Source organism: Thermobia domestica, chromosome 9 (genome assembly GCF_964235325.1).
Source record: "Thermobia domestica chromosome 9, izTheDome1.hap1.1, whole genome shotgun sequence".
Lineage (NCBI taxonomy): Eukaryota > Metazoa > Arthropoda > Insecta > Zygentoma > Lepismatidae > Thermobia > Thermobia domestica.
In genome coordinates, this window is record NC_137462.1 from 166,691,357 (window position 1) to 166,718,544 (window position 27,188).

At 35.4% G+C, this 27,188-nt stretch overlaps 1 protein-coding gene across 1 annotated transcript in view; it reads right to left on the reverse strand.

The window, feature by feature from the left end:
* Positions 1 to 20,612, reverse strand: part of LOC145695177 (D-serine dehydratase-like) — a 63,720-nt gene extending 43,108 nt beyond the window's left edge. The window contains exons 1-4 of the mRNA XM_081772141.1: positions 20,454 to 20,612; positions 14,886 to 15,060; positions 6,670 to 6,950; positions 5,298 to 5,603 (exon numbers count right to left, since the gene is read on the reverse strand). Coding sequence (XP_081628267.1) covers positions 5,298 to 5,603; positions 6,670 to 6,950; positions 14,886 to 15,060; positions 20,454 to 20,460 — 769 coding nt within the window. The 5' untranslated portion in view covers positions 20,461 to 20,612. The remainder of the gene's footprint in view (positions 1 to 5,297; positions 5,604 to 6,669; positions 6,951 to 14,885; positions 15,061 to 20,453) is intronic.
* Positions 20,613 to 27,188: the final 6,576 nt, after the last annotated feature.

A 27,188-nucleotide genomic window follows, 5' to 3' on the forward strand; every position in this document is an offset into this window, starting at 1 on the left:
TTCAGATTTTTCAGTTGGACGAACTCAGACCTGGCATACAGTTGAAAACTTTTCACGTTTTTAAGGTGCACAAAATTCAAGAGCGATGGACAAAACTGTAGAAAATTTGGTATCTTTCTTTAGGACAAGTCTCTGACGAACTCCAAGTTAACAGACCTAATTAAAGTTCATTTTGCATTGTGATGGGACTAAAGCAGTGATTACGCTAACTTTAATTTCTTAGGAGGGTAAGCGAAAAAGAAGAAAAAATTAGGGTACAGTTATTTATTTATATATTTTTTATAGCGAAAAAATAGTTGCATATTGCGTACTTGCTCTATATTTGAATACAACCTATCTAGGTGAGAATCGGGATACGATCATTTCTTGCCCCTCTGGCATCGTCACTGCAACAATATATACACAGAAAACAAATACAGTACATAGAATGAAATTTGAAATCCTGACGTGCACGGCTATATGTTGCCCTTTCTAAGTAAAATAAGATTTTTTCTCTATGTCCAATAACTGAGCAAATTATATAATTACTTTGTAAAATGTCCACAATAAACTTCCTAACTAGTGTTGTAAAAAAACCGTTTTTTTTCTGTGAAGTTTTTTTTCAATAAAAAACATTGTTCTTTTTCATGTTTTTTTTTCAAATGTCTGTTTTTTTTCTGGCAACTATTATTTATTGATTTATGTTGCAAATTATTGAAATAATCAACAGAACTTGAGTCGAAGCCCTCGTAATTTACAAATCGTTTGTTTCTTTGTACCTATACGAGCAAAATTGTGTGATTTTTCCTTTCGGTCCCAGGTCATTTTTGGCGTTTTCCTACCTTTCCAGTTAGTGACTTATTGCTAAAAAAGTATTCATTCTATTGATATGGTTAAGGCCTTGTTTTTTAGAAAAAGGATGTGGCTATTTTTTGGTGTAAGTTGCATTCCAGTGTTGTCAACGGATGGGAAATTATTGAGGGAAATGTAGGGGTGAAAATTTATAAAAAATTCCCTAACCGAATTTCATTTTTTTGTATCTAGCACCACTGCTGCTATATGGGTTCAAGTCATCTAAACAAATCTTTGGTGTGTTGACAAGGTACAGTGAAATCCTGAAGTCGCTGGCTTCCATTCAAAGAGAAAAACAAAAAATTCTGTCATACACATGAAATTTGGATACTTTTTACGCCTCAGAAGCAAAAATCAAATATGCCGGGGCTACAGCTTCTCTAATTATCCTATTGAAACTTTTTATGGTGCGTTCTGTAGGGCAAAGAGGAAGCTTTCAGATAGTGGTACGTTTGTTTCAATGTAACCAGTAAGAGGGTAATAATAGAGGGGAAAAGGGAAATTTTCCGAATTTTTCACCTAATAGCGGGAATTAATTGTTTTGGCTGGAAACGCTGCCATCAGACAGACGAAAACTATCTGAAAATTAACCGTAGTACTCCAAGAATATATCCTACAAGTATCATGGCGATATATAACAAGGTAAGCATGAAATTTAAAAAAAAAATCTCATTCTACCTCAGAAATTCACCATTTTCTTACTATTTCCAGAACATGGTTTATTATAAAGCTCAACTGTACTTCCGCTAATTATTCTAGTGAAACTTTTTATGGTGCGCTGTGTAGGCTAAAAATGAGGCTGTTAGACACTGATACGTTTGTTCAAATGTAGCTAACAAGAAGGAAATAATAGAAATATAAAAGGGATTTTTTTTCCAAAATTTGCCCCTAAAATCTGGAATTAAAATTTTCTGTAGCTGGCAACACTACTATCATACACACACAAACTATCTTAAAATAAGCTTTGGTATCCCTCTAATATATCCTAGAAGTATTGTGACGATATCTAATAAAGTAAGCATGTCAATAAAAAAATCTCATTCTATCTTAAAAAAAAATCACAGTTATCTTTCCAATTAGAGAACAAGGTCTAATGTAAACCTCAACTGTACTTCCCCTAATTATCCTATTGAAACTTTCTATAGTGCGTTGTGTAGAGCAAAGACGAGACTTCCAGATACTGGTACGTTTGTTCCAATATAACCAACAAGAGGGAAATCATAGAGACAAAACATATAATTTTTCCAAAATTTTCCCCTAAAATCTAGAATTAAAATTTTCTGTAGCTGGCAACACTGCTACCAGACAGACGCAAACTATCTTAAATTAAACATTGGTACACCACTAATATATCCTACAAGTATTATGGCGATATTTAAGGAACAAAGCTTCTAATTACCAAAAATATATTACGGTAAACAGAAAAGTAAGGAAAAACTAGAAAAATCAAGGGTTAAAACCTAAATACGAATTTTACGTGCCTCCCCTAATTACCCCATTGTAACGATCTGTACTTGCGTTTGTTAAGTAAGGACAAATGTTCGATTGGCTTGCACTCGGACGTATAGGTACGGATTTATAAACAAAAATTTCTAATATTTTGCCCAAATATAGGAGATTTTTAATTTCCTAGTTGGCAACACTGCGCGCAGGCCCGCCCAATTGATGTCAACAGTTAGGTATCCATCCGAGGTATCTACCTGGCAAGTCTTAAGGATGTTTTTCTACAACGAAAGAAGCTACAAGGAAAAAAAGAAGTAAAGGAAATTCGAAATTAGAAAATTCTCGAATTTTTGACTGGGGTGAAATTTGAGAAGGAAATTCGACACCAGAAGGAAAAGAAATTAATATGATAAACTATAGTCCAACCATATTTTGCAAGAATAATATCCCGATATCTTAATTAGTGTTCACACAGGAGCGGATTAAAGAAGTGACACACCCGTGTGTGCCATTTTGGCCACACGGGCCACCGAGTATACTTTGATTACATTTTTTGACTACTAACTCGTGTTGTTGTTGTAGTTATAATCTGAACTAATAATAATAATAATAATAATAATAATAATAATAATAATAATAATAATAATAATAATAATAATAATATAGTTGTAAACAATAACTTTATAAGGAAAATTTTCTCTCCTTTTTACATCTTAGTTCCAACACTGTTGGTGAGAAATGCAGGGCGTTTCAAAATAATTTTTGGGTTTTTAAGTCTTCGTAGTACTTATTACATTTTATGTACAATTATAAGCAATGCATCAAGTAAAAGAGCGCCTCAAACAGTCTTTGCTACATGTGTTCAATGTGAGATTCATTCGTCACACGGCAAACATCTATTCGATAGCGAGAAAGGACCATAAACTTTACGCCATATGGCACAAAACACATTCAATTTAGGGAAGTCTCGTTTCAACTGTACCATCTCCTGAGGATTTGCTGACGGCCAGATCCAAACATTATGAGTGTTCACCAGGGGCGAATCCAGGACCGACTTCTGGGGGGGCGGTGGGTTGTCATACTCCTACTCTTAAGGGCTCCAAACTTTGGGATGGGTTTTATTTATATATATAAAATAAGAAAGTTTCCTCTTCTGGGGGGGTGGCGATCGCCCCGATCGCCCCCCCTGAATCCGCCCCTGGTGTTCACATTAGCTCTTAGGTGAAAGGTCGATTTATCACTGAAGACGACACGATCCAGAAAATCTTTATTGTTATGCAGGAATATTTCACTTGCGAAATTGGCACGTAAATCGTAGTCTGTAGGCTTTAGACCTGTAGCAACTGCAAACGATAAAGACGTAGTTGCAAGCGTCTCCTTAATATTCTTCACACAGACCGTTGCACTGTACAGATTCAGTCTTTATTAAAACCCAAAAAGCTTTCTGCTCTCTAGTCTCCATCTTTGCTACTTGCTCTTTCTAACGGCAGACAGAAGAAACAATGCATGTACATGCGTGCGTACAAAACTGTTTGAGTTGCTCTTTCATTTGATATAATATTTATAATTGTAAGTTAATTGTAATATATACTACAAAGTTTCAAAACCCTAAAATTAATTTTGAAACACTCTGCATTACTTCAAATTGAGTCATCCCATATTCATGTTTTTATATACATATCATCAGGGCCGGTCCTAGTCAATTTGTCACCTCGTGCAATGGCATACATAATTTGCCGCCTCCCCTTTCTCCAGAAAGAACAAATCTTAAAAGTCATGATTTTAAGTATGCTACTCCAGCATGAACAACGAAGGGAGGGGGGTAAGTGCAGTTGCACTTAGAAAGGCTTAGATACTTCCTAAAAATACAATACAGTTATGTCTGTTTTTCTTTTCTTTAAATATTAATCTATTATGTTAGTGAAAGATAAAGCAAACACACCTGCAGAGGAAAGATTGAAATCCTTTTTATGGAATTCATCAATCTCAATCTATCTTCAATCTCAATGTATCTGTTTGCAATTCCAGTGCAACTAGCTCTTTTATCTTTATTTCTTGGTTTTTCTTCTACATCTAACATTTTTTTAAAACAAAAAAAAAAACTTGTTTCTATCTTCAATGATAAGGAACTTGTTTCTGACAAAAGCAATACTAGTTTCATATCAAAACTGTGATAACTCACTAAATGGAACAGGTATTCACTACTATTCGAGAATTGAATTCTTGCACTTGACAACAATCAAGCAATTTGTGCTCGGATTTATTCGACCATTTGCTTTAGCATTGTCCATGTGACCTTAAACAAATGCAACCTAAACATAATTTATGAATATAGTATTCAAATAGAAGGTCCGCTTAGTAAATGTAACTACCATCACCATGAAGTCTGTTTCCAACAAGAAATATTTAATTTAAATAATATTCTTATGACAGATTTTGCCGGACCATCCAAGCTTGCCGCTCCACGCAAATGCACGTGTTGCATATATGGTAGAGCCGGCTCTGCATATCATATATATCTAGTCGACAGATTATTTATATATGACATTTAGAAAAATACTATTAGGCAAATTAGTATTAGTTTTTACCTTTAGACAAGTTATTGGAATTTTATACTGTTCGTGACATTATTTTCGTACTTATTAAAGGCCTGCTTTCACGAAAAAACAAAATTTCATTTCTACTTTTATTTCTTAGTTGATATTGATTAAAAGTGCTGAAACCCGAATAGTTAATAGGTATGGTATTCATGTAAATTGTAAAATATTTGCAGCGTATCAGTATCTAGCGTTTAATTTATGTTGCATTTTACGGTGATTACACCTACATAAAAATATTTCATACTTAAATAGACGTAAGATGCATTACAAATGACTATTTGAAAAAAAACGAAATTTAGAAAAAAAACGAGAGGCAATGTTTTTTTTCTAAAAAAAACGTACATTTCTGAAAAAATACGAACCGTTTTTTTTCTATTTACAACACTATTCCTAACACACATTCTACTCCTTACCCAATCTTACCGTAGAAAACGTAGTTTCCAGGATGAATCTCCATCAAGTCTTTCATGACAGGGTCAGGATGACTGCAGGATGGAGTTGATCCAATTCCAAATACTTTGCAGTTGATTCCTTTTTCTTTAAGCTTGTTCGCTACTTGTAGAATACGCTTAGTGCTCTCATTACGGATTTCTTCAACCTTCGAGACAGTTGAACTTTTGTAAGAATTTCCGCAATGAAGATAAAGTCCTTGGAAAATCATGCTATCTTCGGCTTCCAATAGAGAGGCTATTTTCACAACAGTCTCAAAGTCTTCCCACCAAATTCCAGCTGAAAAGACAATGATAATTTATTACTAAATAGTTTGCATTGTGAGTTGAGAAGATAATAGATTACATATCTCATACCTAAAGAGCTTCGTGGTAAAGTTGTTTACGATAATTTTTTTTTTTGGGGGGGGAGAAAAGAGTGCGATTGCCAAGAAAAGACTATCTTTGACAAAATAAGAAAGGGAAAGTAAAAGGAAAAGCCTTTGTGATATCTCTTCAGAAAATCTATATGAAGCAGCTATTAATTTAACTTGCTTTTTTCCATGAAGAGTAGCGTAATATATGGAAATATATTATCATAACAGTCAGATTGTACAGTCACGTTTAAAAATTTCCGACTAGTTGTCTTTGCAACTCATTATCTACTCAAAACATTGGGTAGCTTGTTTTAACACTGAAGCTTGAAAGACACTTTTATTTTATATATTTTTTTCTACAAGTAAGAAGATTGGGCTTTGAGAAAAAGATTTAGGACTTAAGGACCAGGACTTATAAAAATTCTGCGTCACAAATGTTTCTAATAGGAAGCAAACTACAGTGTTCACTTAGAGTGGAAATGTAACATATTCTAGCTAAGTTCATTTTTAAAAAATAATTATAGATTTTTTTAACTTTTCCAGTTGTTAATTAGAGTCAAATGTTGTAACTTAAATTTCACGCCAACTACTATACCAACTAGAGCTCTGAAATTGTGTACAGATACGCAAACCCGATGACAATATAATATTTTCACATAATGTTTGCTGTAGTTTATCGTTAGGACCTCTTGTTTAGTATCTAAACCCTCAAAGAAATGTGGTTAATTGAAGACGACTAGATGTTCTGTTGACTTCATATCAATAAGTTAGAGCAATCACATTTTCAAATCCTTTATCAGAAATTTTGAATGAACTGTTTTGTAAGTCTTGTAAAATGTTCTTTAAAAAAACAAATATATAAATTCACACATTGAAATCATCTAGCATTTCCAAGTTAAGGAAGTTAGAGGTAAAGAATTGATTTCAGAATATTGAATAAATACTAAAAGATAAAAGATAATAACTATATAAAAAAGAACTTTTCCTAACCTCTGTTGTTTCCAGCATCAATTTTTACAAATACGGACCATTTCTTATTTTCCGGAGGAGGATTGTTTTTCAGAAGATTAAAAGCCAATTCGCTGTCGATCATTACATGGAAGGTTTCAAGTTGGTTGGTCAACTGCCAGCATCGGCTCAAATGAATTTCGTTGAATGGATAGCCATATAATATATCATCAAAGCCATGCGCTGCATAAAATTGGGCTTCATCTAACGTCGACACGACAATGCTTCGTCGAGTTCCTCCTGTTTGGAGTACTGCTCCTTCTCTGCAAGTAATAAGGGTGAAAACATACGTTGAAGACGATACACACGTATTGTACAAGCTACTACCTTAATTCAAGAGAAAATATCCACTACATTGTGCAAGCGAACAAGTTATGATCTAAAAATAGTACTCCATGGTATACTATGGACTGTCAACCAAATTACGGATGTTCTACTGCTAAATAAAAAAAAAAACATACTTTTTGCTTATTTGACTTCTTATTATATCTTAAAATTTAGGGGAAAGGTCTGTAAAATGATCCCCTCAGCACAAATCTGCGTTTAGATATTACCTCGAATGATCCAGTGTGACCACTGAGTCAATACGATTAGTCATTATCTAAGAATTGTAACATGTACTTTGAACATTAACTATCATTTTAGATGTTAATTCCACATACCGTAAGACGAGGTTACTTTGCACTATATATGAAAAGAGTTCCACAGTCCTGTGTCGGTAAAACCATGAAGTGTAAAGAGGAAGTTTCAACTGCCACCGTAAGATAGAAAATCTAACTGTATTTTGGCTATAATGTTGGCGGTTAACATCAGTTCTAATTACCCGGAGGGTTTGTTGTTGTAGAGGTATGGAAAGCAGACACTGTAAAGGCCGCCAGAACTTGAAACATATCACCTACAAGAATTTTCATCAAAGTCAAGTCATTTTCGTAGAATACTACTGTGTATAATGGGATTTTGATGCAGTAGTTGAAATGTGAAACGTTTTAAAGTCATAAAAAAAACTAAACCTGGGAGAAAGTGGTTTCAGCCTCTACTCGGGATTACTTTGTACCGGTCCAAAATACTCCTTAGATAGGAAATTATTACTACTGGAACCTCCTGCATTCCAAATTTAGATAAACTTCCTATTTAGATAGATGGTGAAATTAATTTCTTTTGGAAAATAAATTATGAACAGTGGCGGATCCAGAAAAATAATTTGAGAGGAGCTCCATTCACAAAGGCTTTGTTTTTTTAAGAAATCATTAGATTTTTTGGGGGGGCTTGAAGCTTACACGCATAGGAATGACTAACACTAGAGTTTCTTTAAAAAAATAAATCATGGAATTTGGTTGGACTTCAGGCTGAAAGTCCCAAACCCCGTAAATCTTTCACTAATTACGTTGGGATGATATTCTTGGACATAAGGAATAACCAAGGCAAATAAGTTCACTGGGATTTTTTTCTGTTCCTGAGTTGGCATTTTTGTGGGACATATGCTTAACTACTAGAATGTGGTTCCTGTGCCGGTACCAGAAATACATAATTTTCTTTACAAATATTAGTAATTCATACTAAATATCGATACCGGTACCTTCATACTAATATCAAAATTTGTAGATTACATGCAATTTTGTGTAGAAAGTAAAATGTATACTGAAGGGAAAACATTGCACTGAAACGTTATGTTCGTATGTTAACATACAGTACTTTTTTGTACGGTACGTTGTGCAAAGTAACCCTTCGTATAAGGTTACTTTGCACCAAAAGTTTATATTTCAATAACTATAGTCATACTGAATGTTTACTAATGAACTTGCACTAATGTTTTCCTTATATATCTAGCTATTATATGTTTAAAATGCAGTGTTCTAAATCATTATGTTTGTAAGTTGCATGCGATTTCCTTTAGAATTCCTTAAATTTTGTGCAAAGTAACCGCGTCTTACGGTATATTTGCAACAGGATCATTTTGCCTTTGGAATTAGCTAAAACTGATCTCACCGTTGAAAATAATGGAAAAACCCGATAAACCTCCAATAATGTGTAGGCCTATATTTGTAAAAGAAATACAATTATGTAATTAAATCAGTTTGTATTAAACTATTTTAAATTAACACAATAAGCACAATTATATCCAACATTGACAGAAAGAGAGGTTTTCAATAAACTAGAAGTAGGAGAGGAGGCTCAATATGCAACCAATATTCATGATGCGGATTGTGAATCGGATACCTCTTGCCAGAAAGAAAATCCAGGCCCAAATTTGGATATATCTAAAAAACCAAATGAAGCACAATGTTCATATTGCCATAAATATTTTCTTAGCCAACGTGGTCTAGCCGTTCATACTAGTAGACGCCATCGCGAATCAGTCAAGAAAAATCTTTTTTAATGCGAAACGTACCATTACTTACATTTCAAATATATTAACACACGAAGCGATTGATGAAAGTTGAATTGACTCAACATCTAAAATAGAACTGTTAATTTTTTTAAAGTACCACATTCCTACACTCCGACGAGTTCTTCGAGATGCCAGGCCAGCTATGGCTCACTCCTTAAGTGGAGTTCTACAAAAGGTCACGAATACTAATAGTATTGATGCTTGGCTAGATCTTTTAATTTTCCCTTATGTGGTTATCTGTATTGCGCCATATGCCAAGAAAGTTACCAACCTCACCACATGGGTGAAGCAGAGACTAAAAAACTGGTTTGATAATCATCGAGAAGCTTTGTCAGTCTAATTCATTAAATTATACAAAGTTCGTGGTTTGTCAAAATCCGCATAATTCCACAGCAAGAATATTGAAAATAAACAATCTGACGGTGATGTAAGAGGAGCAGTAAGACTACTAACATCCGAAGACTCGGTAGCAACGCCAGATAATTCAGTGCTAGAAGCACTCAGAGCAAAACATCCAGCTAACTCACATTTATTAGCCATCTCGGAACCTCCTGAGACCTCAGCATCAGCAACTAAAGTATCAGCAACGGAATTATTGAAAGCAATTAAATCTTTTCCTTCCTGATCCGCCGGTGGAATGGATAACCTCAGACCTTCGATTTTAAAAGATTTAGTCCTATCCCACGATTACGAATCAAGAGATCATCTCATTACGGCTACCAGAGAACTGTTACACCTCATTATATCGGGAAATGTACCCACCATATTGAGACCGATATTCTTCGGTGCGTCGTTACTTGCTATTAAGAAAAAAGTGGTGGTGTTCGGCCAATAGCTGTGGGCAATGATTGGAGACGATTGTCGGCCAAAATAATCTGCAACAAGATGCGCGAATCACTAATCAATATACTATATCCACACCAACTAGGAGTCTGCGTCCCATTTGGGGCGGAAGCCGCGGTACATGCCGCCCGCACATATTATTCTACTTCGCACACCCAAGTGAAAGCATTTTTAAAAATCGATTTCAAAAATGCCTTCAAGGAATTAAATCGAGATTCCATGTTATTATCTGTTAAAAACAATTTTCCATCATATTTTTCGTACATCTCTCAATGCTATTCTCAGCCAAGCAACATATATATAGGAGATAACACTATTCTATCACAGCGAGGCGTTCAACAAGGTGATCCGTTAGGCCCAGCGCTGTTTGCCTTGACTCTCCAACCAATTGTTAATAATATTAAAGCAGAGCTGAACGTCTGGTATTTGGATGATGGAACAATAGCTTGAAATACAGACATAATACTACAAACATTAGACAACATTCGTACACATGCATCATCAATTGGCTTATCGCTAAATTACTCCAAATGTGAAGTGGGATTCCTCGGTGCTACAGAAGAACAAATTAAGAACCTATATGATATCTTTAATAAATCAGCACTTGGTATTCAGCTTCTTACTCCAACTAATGCAGAGTTTTTAGGTTCAGCTATCTCAACGGAAGCACAGAGCAAAATGTTATTAGACAAGACCTCCAAACTAGTTTTTTTTTGTCACGACTTTCCAAGCTTTCGGCCCATTCTGCATTTTATTTATTAAGGGCTTCATTTGGAATGCCGAGATTATTTTATTTCCTTTGATACTCTCCATCTTGGAAGGAAGATGTCCTATTGGAAAAGTTTGACGATACTCTTAAAACTGGACTGGAATCCATCCTCAATTGTTCTCTTGATAATAACTCTTGGAAACAAGCTTCATTACTAGTCAAAAATGGAGGTCTTGCAATCCGGCGGTCTACAGATATGGCTATTCCGTCTTTTCTTGCGTCTTTCTATGGTGCAAGTCAATTAATTAGCTCTCTTCTTCAATGGAATAACGACGAAATCACCAATCCAGATGTGCTGGACTGCATAGCTAAATGGTCAAATTTAGTTGGGTTAGACCCTCCGGCTCTCGAAAATCGTAACAATCAGTCGGCCTGGGACGAGCCCATCGTTAATTACCATGTAGCTTCCTTATTGCAGACTACAAATAACATTGAAGATAATGCCAGGATTCCCGCAGTCATGTCCCCTGAAAACGGTGCATGGCTTCAAGCTCTATCACCACCTTCTCTGGGTCTACATGTATCCAATGAGAGCTTCCGAGTATCCGTCGCTCTACGGTTGGGAGCAGATATATGTGAACCACACCACTGCCCCAATTGCAACACCTTAGTAGATAAAAATGGATTACACGGTTTGTCGTGCAAAAGCAGCGCCGGCAGACATCCACGTCACTCAAGTGTGAGTAATATAATATTAAGAGCTTTTTTATCTGCGGGGCTCCCAGCAGTGAGGGAACCGAATGGATGTAGCCGTTCAGACGGAAAAAGACCTGATGTAATGACATTAGTACCATGGAAGAAAGGAAAGGCATTGATTAGGGATTTCACATATTCAGATACTTATGCCCCCTCCAACCTTCAATATTCCTTAGAACAAGCTGGACTCTTAGCTGCTCGAAGAGCAAAAGAAAAAGGAATAAACATAGTAATCTACTTGATACCTATTGCTTTGTTGCAATAGCAATTGAGTGTAGCGGCTCTTGGGAAGAAGACGGCCTCCAATTTATAAATGAAATCGGCCACCGTCTGTCAATTAAATCAGGAGATACTCGAGTAAAATCTTTCCTGATTCAACGCATTAGCATAGCCATTCAACGTAGGAACGTGTCGGCTATTATGGGAACGTTACCCACAGGTAAAGAACTAGAAGAGGTCTTTCTTCCGTGATTGGAGAGCAGGGAGGTTTTAAGTAAAAACAAATCATTGGTACAACAATTTATGTAACAACCGAGCAAGGAGTATGGAGAGACAGCTCACAGTCCATAACTTTATATGAAAAATTACGGCAGAATGCTAAACCGTACGTCAAGACAGTGACATAACATGACCTGTTGGAGCCATTGAAAGCAGTTAGTATTACCTGCCAAACACTATGGGAACAAAGGTGTGTATGCGAGCTGTGGTTTCTTGGAAAATATCTCCGATCATGCTGAACACGTAGCAATTCGAGGAGTCATGTACTCGTATATTAGGAAGCTTTCTGAGGCCAGCAAAGCGAAACAAGAGGCACGTAGAACAGGCGAATAAGAAAGTAAAGAGACAGAGAGGAGTTTAAGCGTTCTTGAAGTTAGTAAAATTGTAAATCATACACAGTCTGTATTGTCTTAAAAAGAAGATAAACGAATTCAACTATTACTCAAATTATTCAATGTTGGTAGCTCAAAATATATTTTTATTGTGATTCGCAGGGCTCATTCTGTACAGATAATTCCTTTCAATTGGGATAATATTTTAAGGAAAGACTTATACTATCTTGTTTTTAATCAAACTTTTCATTTATAACTTCTAAATAGGATATTTTTTTGTATTGACATATTTGATGTTAGTATGAAAGAAATTTAATTACTCTCTTTAAAAGTAAAGTTCCTTATTCTGTAAAATTATGTAATGTAAAAATTTACCTTAAAATGTAATTGTTACATCAAAAGTTTAATATAATATAGCCATAATTTGACACAATATATAGAAGATATTCCTGACACTAACATAGTTTAAATAGATATAACAGACTGAGATGTTTGTCGTTTATTATTGGGGTTGGTATCTATACACGCATATACATAATTGAACTGGCGTAGGCAGAGCTACATGAAATTTGATTTTAATGCTTAAAACCCTCTAAGATCGTTCTTTCTCTATTTCCTAACATAGAGGGTTTGCACCGAAGGCAAAACGATCCTAGGGTGGCCTTGTTTTAGATTATAGCTTCCATTAAATAACGCTTTTGCGTGACAATTCATGGAGAAGACTTCCGTCTGCATTGCTCAATGAAGAGCATAAAGCACTAACTTTCCAATAATTAGTGTAGCATTTTAGATAATAATGAATAGTTATGTCGCTACGAAAACTGCAAAAAGTAGTAATAAAGGATACGCGTGAAATGCTGTTTTTTTTTCCTACTGCAGTAAAACAAATAGCTCTTCTTCCAACTTTCGATGTGTAACTAGGAGAACCCAGTGATGTCAGCCTGAAATGCTATAAAATCCTGCTTCAAGAAGCAAAAAATCCCATTTTGCATCTGATTTTTTCACTTTATTATTATTATTATTATTATTATTATTATTATTATTATTATTATTATTATTATTATTATTATTATTATTATTATTATTATTATTATTATTATTATTATTATTATTCAAATGAAACTTAAGTACGAAATGTGTTATTTTCTTCAATTTCGGGGTGAATTATCAATAAATTTAGATTTTCTACGTATATAGAATAGTTCACGAATAACTTTTCTCAATCGAGAACAAATATATTTTGTTATGTAGTTAAAAATTCAGTGACTCAATAACACCCTGTTACAGTCAGAAACAATATTAAGTAGTTGTAGATTGGAACTATCATTTCTTATACCACCAATCTATATTTAAGATTGTTTCTGACTGTACAGTATCCCCCCTCCCTTACTTGATACTGAGCCGAACAATACTTTAAAAAGTTTTGTTCTCCATACATTTCATCTCGAACGTTTGGAAATAAATGTTCGTGTGATACTTTACATTCTTGCGTTCGTTTGCTCATACCCTTCTTTCTTCAAATACCAGAGTACCGGTACAAATTTCGTTTCTTGGTACTTAATTTCTAAGAATCACATATGATCAAGTCCTCACTAGCAGGGACTTTGCCAATAACAAAGAAAAACTTCAGACTAAAAGTTGACAACACTGACACGCTTATTGATGATTTGTTATGTCTCCCTCTTGCTTGTATAGAATTTTGTTGGTGTGGATTATACATATAATTAAAAAAATCCCATACGTGTTGTCTATCTAGATAAAAATTCCCTTTGTCCCATTCCGAACAATTAATGTCAAAAAGTCCCACGAAATGGGATTTTACTATTGGTTGGCATCACTGGGATAACCTTGGTGTGTGCCGTGGCATGCACATGTAGTGACAGGTAGTTTCTGTTGTAGAAGTGAGGAATCGTTTTACTGCGAGGGATCATTTTATGACTTTCCCTAATTATATTATTATAAATGTTGTAATCTTTAAGAAGTAATAAAAGTATCTTTAAGATTTAAGACGTTATTAACACTGATTGAAAATTGTTTTCTATAATGGACCTAGATCGTTACTACCGTAGCTTGTACTAGCTCTGGTTTCCTTTCAAATTGTATAAATCTTGTGGCTTTTACTAAAGATCTCCGTGGAAAGGAAGGAATTATTTGTGTGTGTATGGTTCTTCTTATTTCGTATCTGGAATAACATAGGCTGAAACTGAAAAGAATGTATCCTTGAATCAGCTATAACAATATTATGAGTATTCAGCGTTAATTTGATGCTACATTTGAATTAAATACTGGTTTAGACTTGAAAATGTCCTAGTTTAAATATAATTATTAGATGTGAGCCTTGAATTTAATTTATATACTAGACTTGCTTCAGCCTGAGGGACAAGTCTGAATTACACTTGGAGACCAGGAACTTCGATACTTGGAATAGGTGAAATATAGACTTCAAGATTATAGTTGGGAGACTTGACAAAACTATCTGGTAGCTTTGCCTTAGAAGTTTGAGTCAAATGTATTTTCGGTTTACTGTGCTGTTAGGGAATTAGTGAATTTATAATATTTCCTATTTTATATTTTCCGCGGTCTACAAGACAAATATATGTGTTTAACTTAAGGCTAGGCTAAATAAGTCAAAATCAAAAAAAATTACTGTATATCGATAGTTTTGACATACATTGTTTTATGTGTTTTGGTTTGGGCACGCAACTTCAAGCCAAAATCTGCAACATTTTTCAACATAAAGTTGCAATTTCTTTCCACTTTCTTCTTATCAACAAGAAATGCTGGAGTAGGTAGTTCATGGATGCGCCGTCCAATGTAGCTTGGAGTATGACTTGATCGTGAAGTGACTTAAAAAAAAAAAAAAAAAAACGAATTAAATAATTAAAATATAATTTAGAGAATTACGTATTTAAATGTTATTCTCTAATCATTAACTGCAATCAATGGTGGCTCTTGAGAGAAGTTACATAGTGAGAAATTAAACTTTACTATTACACGCTAAAGGTAGAAAGCTTATCTATTGTACTTAATCTTGTATGCAGTTTTTTAAGTTCTATAGCTATAAAATTTATTTTTTACCCGATGTGACTTCCGTCAAGAGACGCCACTGACTATAATAAAAAATATACTCCTTCAAAGAACTTTCACATATTAAAAGCCATCAATTTCTTAATATAGCTATTACATAAAATACACTTAATGGCTGCAAATGAGAGCGGCAAGGCTCGTATTCAACGTATTTCTATAATATATTACTTATAGCATACATGGACAATTGAACAGTGAAAATATTTCTCAAAATTAGTTTCTTGTATTAGCGCCGATTTAGACGGACTGACAGAATGCTTAAACAGTGCGGATAGTTTTATGCACTACCTATGCATTCTGTTCGCAATGTCATGCGAGAAAATGCTAACACTCAGCTGACAAACTTTTACGTCTAGTTGTCCACTCAACTGTAAGTACTAAAGAAAAGCAGGGAAAATAAGAAGAACTGGGTATAGACAGTTTATTCATTTTAAAAAAAAACAATTAAAATGCTCTATATTCGGGATAAATTCTGAATTCCTCTATTCTGATGCTCCCCCCTTTTTTTTTTTAAAAAAAAAAATGATATGATAAAAATCCCATCTGGAAATAGGTACTAACTATGTTCCAATATTAATTTAAAACTGTCCAACCGTCTCTATGTAATATGATCATACACAACAGGCAAGCTCCTTGGTTGCTATATGCCTCGCGCACGCGCCTTCGGTATAGAAGACCCGGGTTCGATTTTCGGTGGAAGCTTATGTGGTTCGAATCCCACACTCTAGTAACGGTATAGTTGAAATAACCAGAAGTATGGTTGAATGCAACAATATGGTTCCAGCAATACTTACAGCTGAGAGGGCAATATTATATGGTTAAAAATATAGTTGGATCAACAAAATATATTGCTGTCGCAGTCAGTTTTATGATGGAAACAACTATGTCAAAAATGAAAGGAAATCTATGAGTTTTACGTCCCACGTTATGCTGGCTAGACTAAACGGTAATGATGAGACATGAATGAAATGGTGAATGAAGAAAGTGGGAGGAAACGGGAGAACCTCAATTTTACTTTTATTTTACATTTTGTGCATCAGTGTAACTTAACAAGAATGGAGTGGCAGTACGTTTGCAAGTTGCAGCGAATCGTAGTAATTGTATTGGAAAGCCTTACGTTACAACTCTATGCTATTTGAGAAGTGGATATGTCGCGTCGTCAAAGATTGAATAACGAAGATTCAAGTACTAATCGGGACCGCGGTGGCTCAGTAGTAAATGAAAAAAATACAACGATATTTAGTAGAATCAATGATACTTAAAATGGATACTAATGTTGCTAATGATATTAATTACAGAGATAATTAGAATGATAATTCTAGGAGCTTAAGGACAGCTTAGTTACTCTCCCTATTACCAGGGAGTTATGTAATAAAAGCTTAGTAATGTAATTTGTTTGCAGGAAGTTAAATTAGATTAAATTTAATATGTTAAATAATTTCTTAATTGCTTAAGTTATAAACTACGCATCAGAATGATGCCGGTTACTTAAATAAAAGATAGGAAATTGAATTTTGTATTTTATTACAAAAGGATGATGATGATGAAATGATGAAATGAATTTAATGAAAGATTGGGAGTTTTAAATAAAAGGGAATAGTTAGAATTTTTAAAGCCGATTAACACATTGACCTGAAGGGTCTCGGTTTTTGACCTGTTGTCTCATTAGCTGAAGGCTAACCAAATGAGATTAATAAATTTCAAATATGCCAATGCAAAGCTATGTGTGTGTAAATAGAATATCAGCTTCCTTTTTCCTCAAACGAACATCTTTGAGAACAAATTAAAATATGGTTTTGCTTATTCATGTTTTTCTGCTTGATGCTGTCCAATGGCACTGGGGCTAGCTGCTGTCACTTTTGGCTGGTAATTTACGACCCACTTAAGCACTTAATTTTGAGTGTGAAAGTCCTTGCTTCGAACCCGCTGGAAGTCTCTTTCTCTTCTCTTCTTGGCGTTGCCTCGCAGACTCGTAGAATCTCCTCGCTGCTCGACACGGGACGTCGTGGTCCTGGGTTCGAACTGGCTGACGGCTGTCCTCAATGTCTCCCTCTATGGAACTGGACTCGTGAGCTTAAAGTCCTCCCTGGAGGTCGTCTAATGCGGTGACGTGTTTCAAAACTTGAACGTATGCCGGCTTAACTTCTTAAACTATAGGTGTTGGCTTCTACATCACCAGAGTAAAGGCGTCGGGTCCTTTTGAGCGACGCTCGGCACGGAGTGCCAGCGTATACACTCTAATAGATAGTCATGAACTGGACGAGTAAACTTTCAAAATTTTTGCTTTTATATGGATAAGCATCCTTGTTTACTCAAATGGATATTTAATTTTAAGGTGGTAAAATTGTGTTTATGTGACATCCGTGTGCTTGTTTCTGGAATTAGGTTCGTTGTTTTCCTTAAATAGCACTCTATTTTAAAATCGCAACGCATGTCCGAATGTGTACTGTTCCAACCCAAAAATACTAATTTCTTAATAATAAAAGTTGTTTTAAAATAAACTTATAATTTAACCCATTATGGCTGCATGTTCGCTACAAAATGGAGACTTCCTCTGGTGCTTGGGGTCCAGCCTTCGATCCCAGCCCCCGCCAAGTGAACTTTGTGGTGGACAAACACCGTGTGCGTGGGTTTGCTCGGGGTTCTCCCGTTTCCTCCCACTTTCTACATTCCACCATTTCATTCATTACTCATCATCACCGTCTCTTTTAGCCTAATCGGCATAACCGTGGGACGTGAAACTCAAAGATTTCATTTCGTTTTTGGGATTCTCCAGTTTCCTCCCACTTTCTTTATTTCACCATTTCATTCATTTCTCATCAAAACCGTCTCCTTTACGCGTAGCCTAGCCGGCATAATCGTGGGACGTAAAACTCAAAGATCTCATTTCATTTCATTTCAAGTACTAATCGCAAAATTTAGAAAATGAAGTTTATAGTTTTATGTCCCACGATTATGACCTGTATGCTAAAGGGGGGGGGGATTAATGAAAATTAACGATTATGAAATAACTGATGGAATGACGATGTTGAAAGAAACTGCACAATTCCGAACAAAAAACACAAACACGAAATTCTCCACTAAAAAGCTCATAGTCTGGGATTGAACCAAGAACTCTGCACTAGAGTGAGTTTCCTATTATTTGATTCTTCGTTCAACCAGACTTTATCGCAACCGAGCCACTGAGCCACTGTGTCCGCAGCAAACTTTTGGGATTTCATCGAATCAAAATATTAGAGCAGTAATAATTTCAGATTTCTCTCGGAGAGGAAGGGAGAAATTTCAATACATAGCAGAGAGTAAAAATATTATTGCGAATATACTGATAATACTGCTTGAGCACGATCGGAGAAATGTCCTGCAAGAAATTTTGTAGCTTCAGAAGGAGGGGTGAAAGATTTCCTTCCTAAGTTACCACCTGAAATTAATCACTGCATGCAACAACATTAAATAACCCACTAATAAGTTATTAGTTGCTCTCTCCTTGCGCTTCAATGGTATTACCGTGAAACGTTAAAATAGAAAAAACAATTTATTTCATTTCATTTTTATTTTAATTATTTATTTACTTCTGTTATCAGTTGTTGTCTACCCTTTAAACTTTGCATCCGTTATAGATCCATATATTGTTCGTAATTAAACGGTAATTTAACCAACACTACATATTCAAAAGTCTTTCGTAGAGAAGTCAATCTGTAATATATTCTTTATAAATATCAACACGATCATGATATTTATATAATACATACAGAATAAACGTGAACAACATTATCAAAGTCGTTGTTGAAAACAATAAAAAATAAATTAAAAATCCCCCCGAGACTACATTACATCTTTTTTTTCCATAAGATTACGTTATGTTGAAAGGTTTTGATGAAAATAAAATATTTCAGTTTAACGTCCCACAATTATGTCCTTTAGGCTAAGGGAAACGATGGGTAGGGCAAGTGATTGATGATAGAAGAATTGGTGGAATGCGAAAGTGGAAGGAAACGAGAGTACTCCGAGGAAATCCAAGAACACGATGTTGTCCACCACAAACTTACTTGGATCGAACCAGGAACTCCACACACCATAAGTAAGCACTTTACCACTAAGCCATCGTGTCTCCGAAGGAGTTTAATGAAATTCTTATTTATAAAATATGAAAAAATCCTGAGTCGTTTTTCAAGTGAAATTTCAAGTTTTATGTCCCAAGATTTTACCCGTTAGGCAAAAGGGGATGGATGAATTAATGGAAACTAATAATGTAGAAATAACTGGTGGAATCAGAATGTGGGAGGTAACGAAAGAACCCGTTGACACTATAGTGTTGCCCACAGTTGCTTACCACAAAACTGCATGGCTGATGATCGAACTAGAGAGCCGTGACACCAGAAGTTTCACCTTTCCAGAAACTTATAATTTTTTCGTGATCCAGTAAATTACCTTATTTTTTGCATTCATACATAGGTATTCTGCCATTATTGGTAGGTCATTTGCCACAGCTGAGAAGTTTCCATGCTCCACGATTTTCCGTTAACCTCTTCGTCTTCACGTATGATCTTTCTGTTTTTATATCGTCCATTAATCGTATCCTGCTTCGCTCTCTCTCTCTCTTTCCTGCCACCATACCCTCTAGCACTTCTCTCATGATACAATTTCTTCTTAGGTCATGTTCCAACCAGTTTCTCTTCTTCTTCTCAATAATACCTAAAAGTGTTCTTTTCTCCCCCACGATTTCTAACAAATTCTCATTCGTCTTCCGCTCGACCCAACTAATTCTTTCCATTCTTCTTTTTTTGAGATAGAAGAAAATTATATTTCAGAAAACTGGAAAATTTTATTTTTTTTAAAAAAAAACTTAAATTTAAAATTTTGCTCGGGTACGTTAAATGGTGTGGCATCTAGACATGTGAACATACATCGGAACGAACGGACAAAAGGCATCTAAATATATATTATCTCACGAAAGAAAAAAGAAAGCCGGAAATTTTAGGAGAGCACAGCCACATTTTTCATGAATCGTCTCACCATTGGATCGAAACGGATAATTCATTTTAATCAAGCCCATTAAAATCTCGCCTTTAATGATTTACGAAGCATGTATGACTAATGGCATTATTACAGTTAACAACTTTAGTTACGACACTGTTAAATGTTTATGACTTACCAGGCATTTTTTTCACCAAGCTAAGGTCAGTCTCGTATGTTTCTTATACGTATAGTGAAGAAGCACTGAGCAGACTGAGTATATATTTGTTGCCAAAGCTCACACATGAAATAAAGGTTAGTAGGTTACGTCACAGATAAGACATAGTTATCTCGCTATGAAGGTTCAAAACACTAGGACGTCGTGATTGTACTATTATATAAAGCTCTCATGAGGAGATGAAATTTTCTCCTTTAGTAACTGTAGAGATCTTTCGCTAAAGCCTCTTCCAAGCGATGTCTCCACAATGATAGAGCGGCTGACGATCTACAGTATACAGCGGAGATTCTGTGTCACTATGCCGATGCTCTGGTTCATTGTCCTTGCCTCGTTGGGGAACCGTGGAGGTTTCCACACCCGCATACAGAGGACTGAAAATTATCCGAAATTTGAGTTACTAAGAGCAGGGGTGCCCACAAGAGAGGAACATGGCACCAATAGCGTCATTGAAATTTCAGGGGGGATTCTTTTAATGTAAAATAATTAAAATTTCCTCATTTCACGCAAAGACAGAAAAACATGAAGACAGTTAATTACTACATTAATTTTACTTTCCTGCTCCTCCTCCCCCCTGCCTCCATAACATCATATCCATTTTAATTAATGTTTTTCTGCTTGTAATCTGATTCTTCCGTTTAAACACAGAAGAACCATATCACAAACATAATAAAATTTCTCCCCCCCCCAAAAAAAATGTCTTAAGTCTATCATAAATTCTTCCTAGTACGGGTAGACAATAATCTTCAAATTCATACATAACGAAAATTCACTTAATACTTACTTATATAGGAGTGAAAAAATAATTTTACAAACAGGAAAACAGAATTATTTTTAGAGTCAAATGAAAACGCTGTATCCCCTCTACTTCCGAGACTGACAGCCCTTCCCTCGACTCGGATCGGATTACAACCACTAGACAACAAAGAATTGCTACCTGTTAGTGGTTGTGATAAGAAGGAAGTTTGTGTAATACCGTCTGTACTTTTCGTATTTATTTTGGATATTAATTGTTATCTCAGCAGAAATGCCTCGACCATTAAAACGGACATGCAAGAATAAATGCCGGTGTAACACTACATCGACAGTGTAAGTAGGTCTAACTACAAGAAGAAGCATTGCATTGCATTTTCAGTTTAACGTCCCTTACAGCAGCAAGGTTAAATGAGAGATGGGCCTACTGATTAACATCCGAATCACATGAGCTTCCCCGGAAATCGAACCCGGGTTTCCCACGTCAAAGGCTTGTACACTAACCGCTTAGCCACAGGGAGCTCCGCAAAAAGAAGCATTGTTACAAGTGATTATAAGTTAATATCGAGGTGTATAGGCAATTTTAGGTCAGTTAAAAAGTAAAATAAAAATAATTTTCAATTAAGTGTACCGGGGAAAGAGGAATTACTCAGATAAAAAAGAAATTAAAAGTTTAAAGTCAGGGGCGAACAATAAAATATTCTTGAGGGTAGTTGAACATCAAAAAAGTCTTCAGCAAGGAAACAAAAGGATTTTTGCATCATTCAATCTTCTTATATATAAAAGAGAACGCACAAATCCTTTGTTCCCTCATCACGCTAATACGGCTGAACCAATTTCTTTCATTTTTGGGGGGTTATTAGGATTTGGACCCTAGATGGTTTTTATCATATCACTTTAATTTTTAATTACCAGTGTCTTGAGATAATTGACCATTCAAGTGTCCATAACGTACAAATCCTTTGTTAGTTCATCATAGGTAAAAATAAACGTATTTATATGCAACCCGCATGACCGTGTCACTCGGCGGGTTAACATAAATGACAGGCGATATAATGTTAACATTTACTGCAATCTACTATGGTTTTTATCATATCACTTGAAAGCGAAAAAGTAAAAATTATCTAAGTAACAAAGTTTATTGCGTTCCAGGGTGACCGCAGCGAAGCGGGGCGGGTTAACATAAATGACAGGCGATATAATGTTAACATTTAGTGCAATCTTCTATGGTTTTTATCATATCACTTGAAAGCGAAAAAGTAAAAATTATCTAAGTAACAAAGTTTATTGCGTTCCGGGGTGACCGCAGCGAAGCGGGGTGAACGCTGCTAGTTGATTAATATAACACATGTTTTGCCTATCATTCTACCTATTAATCTTAGTGTCTAGTTTTAGTATTATTCTAAGTGTGTGATGTCTAGTTTAAAAAAAAAGTAATTATCATTAAAAGTACTTTTTCCTATTTTTATAAAACTGCAACCTTAATATATATATATATATATATATATATATATATATATATATATATATATATATATATATATATATATATATTTACATCACTGAAACTCGGGACATAAGCAAAGTTTGCAAAAAATTCAGTTTTTTGCCTTACAAAATGAAATATCTTAAATGTAAAAGATTAATTATCAATTTTACGTTGAAATATACTTGTTTTTTGTGATTGCAACGTCGGTCTTCGAGTTCCGTTTTTACCAATGATCTCACATGTTGTGATAGGAAGAGCTGTAAAACTAAATGTGAGGGGGTACTTTTTTAATTTGGGGGGATTGGCATCACAGCCTTTGGGAAGGATTGGCACCCCTGACTAAGAGAGACCGGGGAAGGTTGACATATATTTTCATATTTGTATTTTTATAATTATTGCAGTTATTTTACTATAATTTAAATCTGGAAACTGAAGACTGTTGTATCATTCTTTAACTAAAGATTCAATATTTGGAAGCGAAGACAGTAGCATATGCAGAATGTCGTCAAGTGAGAGGGGAGTTCAAGCACTCATTTTTATTTCCCTTTAGTACAAATGTGATTTTTGTTGGCTATGTATAAACTATATTAATATAGTAATTGTTTAGTTTTCTATAATATCTTACTGAAGGCGGTGGTTTAAATCCCAAACACCCACTGCGTACCCCACTGACTACTGTGTGCGCAAGGAAAGGTGGCTTCTGACAGTTCGGTAGAGCACGTGGAGTACTGGAGGCGCTGTTGCCAGAGGCTCCGCAACAGAGACAGGAGCTTTGGCAATAGACTTAAGACATTTAACAAGTCGTCTCAAGTACCGGCAACAGTGCGGTCAGTGACCTTCGTTACCTAGCAACAGCGTGAAAGAATACTGCTGTGATTGGCGAATAATCCTCCCTCTGGTTTTGTTTACAACACGCGCAGCTATCTGTCAGAGGCCACCTTTCAGTAACTCGATAATAGTAAACTAACAATTTCAAATCACTATAACAAAAACACGCACCTGCATGTTTGGGTTTTTTCATTGTGATGACGCAATTAACATACGGTGTTTTATCAACAAGCATTTTTGACCTACATTTTGTTTTGCATTTATTTTTACTTTTGGTTCTTACCAGTGCGTGTGATTTGCTCAATAGCCTGACGGACGTTTTTTGAAAAATTTTACAATTCTTACCAGTTACCAATGATCTGCGGTTTGCACCTAATGCAACAGCTGATTCAATACTTAATGATCTACTATGATCCCTAGATTTCAAATTACTGTTATTCGTGCAAAAACTTTCGGAAGACAATTCAGAGACATAAGCAGAAGCATTTTTGCGTGTACCATGCTCTATCACTACACTACGATGGTATTCAAATCTACTTTTAAGATTGGAACGCAGGACCTTGTTTGAGAATTTATGAAAGTTATGCAATAAGCGGAATAATTTCTTCACTTTCTTACGGACTTTATGCAACTTTCGTTTGTTTTTCTTACTCTTTTTACTGTAAGCTAGTAAATGAATGCGGTTTTTGACAAGTTTACTACACAGATGCTTTACGCTACTGAAAATTTCACGACAAACTAGACTCTTTTCTTTCTATGAGACAAAGTTGTTACTACAATTGGGAAGCTTACTGAACTCAAAACTATTATCTTTGATCTTTGAATGTACAGACATCGTGCATACGAGTACAAAGAAAGTTACTTGCTTAATTTGCTTAACTTGTACTTGACTGACTACTAACTCACAACAGTGCAGATTACTTTTAACATGACCTAGTTTAACAATCGTTACATTAACAAAGTAAAAGCAACTAGTGTGGACGGGGACACATTCTAATTTACTAAGCGGTACACTACCTAAGACACTTTTAAATGTTTGCGATAACAAGCTACCAACGAGCATTGAGGTCTCTTTGCCTCGAATTTCATTACAATAAACAACGACATTAGTGCTGTTTTTGGCTAAACGGTATACACACAGCTCGTGAATGTTATTCAACCCTTCACACAACACACAATTTTCTCTTACCTGTCGCTTTTCAACTATTTACAGACTAGGTGTGTCTGCTACAGCAATCTGACAACAAGAACTTTCGTCAATAACTGGACTAGGAGTGTTCTCATATTCTTTACCTGTACAAGTACTAGTAACAACAACACTATTTACTTCATCACTTTCTTTCTCTTGTGACTCAAACTTATTATCGAACTGTATCGAAAATCGTTTAACGCTATCTGAACCTGCACGATTGATTTTGTCTACACTTCGCTCTAAGCTCTTTTTCAATTTAACAGAAGATTCCTGTAACGTTGATACTCCAATTGTAATACCGTCAAAACATTTTTCTAACTGTTGTTTCGTTTCATTATGACATTTTTCTATTTGTTGGTGGATTTCATTGTTTGTCTCATTAAAAACATCAATGAGTTGTTGCTTAGTATCATTTACAGCACCATTAAGTGATTGCATTTGTTCTTTAGTATCGTTAACAGCACCGTTAAGTAATTGCATTTGTTGCTTGTTGTCATTGACAGCAAGATTAAGTGATTGCATTAATTGTTTGGTATCATTGACAACATCGTTAATTTTATTAATAGCTTCAAGCAAAGTTTGCAAACTTAAATTTTCACTTTCTGCCATGACTACAAGTTACAAATACACAAACACAATAAACATCAATAATATCTTCAAGTCAGCACATATAGCATATCATGAGAAATAAAACCTGTCAAATATCACAACACCTAGGTCCTCTCCCAATGTTACATCCGTTACGAATCAATTAATAAAAACGTGAATTATTATTAATTGATCCGTCCCTGAGAGGGAACGCCATTCTATTAATGGTTTTGGGTTCGGGCGCTATTCTATTAATGGTCCTGGATTCGGGCGCCATTCTATTGCGATCCTGGGTTCGATTCTTGTCTGTCCCTGTTCGGGCGCCATTCTATTACGGTACAGCATAGCGCTGCCCGGTACACCCCATTCTCAACCGGCCACCGCGGAGAACTCTCTACTCTTTGCCCTCAAATATTATAGCTTTGCACTATTTTATTTGTGGGTTCAGAAAGTTCGTCCCCACGACAATCGTTTAAGGAAGGCGCGACACACCTCACCGTAATGGTCCAGATTCGGACGGAATCACCTGGGCGAAGATCTAAGGCATGTTATGAAAAATAGATGAGAACATCACCCACTTTCATAGATTGCTTACAAGTAACGTAACAACCATATTCTCACTTCGTCATGCGATCTAGAAAAAGAGAAAACAAACAAATCTAAACATTAGAGTGCCATTTATTCAATAGTTAAACATACCTGTAACACATTGATTATTTTGGATATATTGCCCCAATTACGTAGCAAGTTCGTAGAAACGTTTTGAAATCGTTCACAAGAACAGTTTTAGTTCGTCGTGGCGCCTGTTACTGTAATCACATTTTAGTAGACACACTACGAATCCGAAATAATCTTCTTGTAGAAATTGTCCTTTCTTCCAATTTTAAGAGTTTATGAAACAGTCTTTCCTGGCTGACGTAATAACAGCATTATGTTGCAGCTACTGTTGGAGAAAATATGTTATTCGGACATTTTCACTTTAGTCGGTAATCATGAGTCCATTACCTTCGAGTGCACCTTGCCAAGTTCTTCGTTTCACTCGTAATCTCGATCACGCCCCCTTGTCGTCATAAAATATTACTTGGGGCTGATTTACTTTGACAACGACTTACGTAAAAATCACCAAAACATCCATATCAACAACACTATTTTTACTGATTATTTACAGTTTTACGAATATCGATGTTTCTTTTAAAAGTATATTAATTTTTATATTTTTAAAAGTATATTGGGGTCTAGGCTCGACTTTGTTCTAGAATTTTTGTTGAGTCATTCTTTGCACACACACACTTACATCGAAAAACTAACTATTGCCTCTCATTTCTTTCCTTTTCCTTTTCTTCTACTCTGTCTTTTAGCACCACCAGGCGGCAGCACGATGAATGAGAAACACATACCACACAAAGTGTACAAATTCAGATGAACATCACATAATGCACTAACGCAGAATTTGCGTTTATACGAAAAATATTTTAAGCAAAATTTTGGTACAGTTACACGTAATAACGATTAATGGTTACAAAGATTTATAACAATGTATTAGATCAAGAGAATGAAGTATCCACCTACCATGTCAGGGCGACATTGTCGGGACATTATCACACTCAGATTTTGAAATTTTTGTTCATTTTAATCATAACTTTGGATAATTTACTTTGGATACATATTTAGGGGTTCCCTCCAGAACTACAAAATTAAGAATGACTGCAGTAAATTTAAATATATGGTAGATTCTCAACCAATCAAGAAAGCACGGTGGCTCAGTGGCAGAAGGCTCACTTCTGGTGCAAGGGATACTGGTCCGCTTCTCGGTCAAGTGAGTTTCTGGTGGAAAACATCGTGTCCGTGA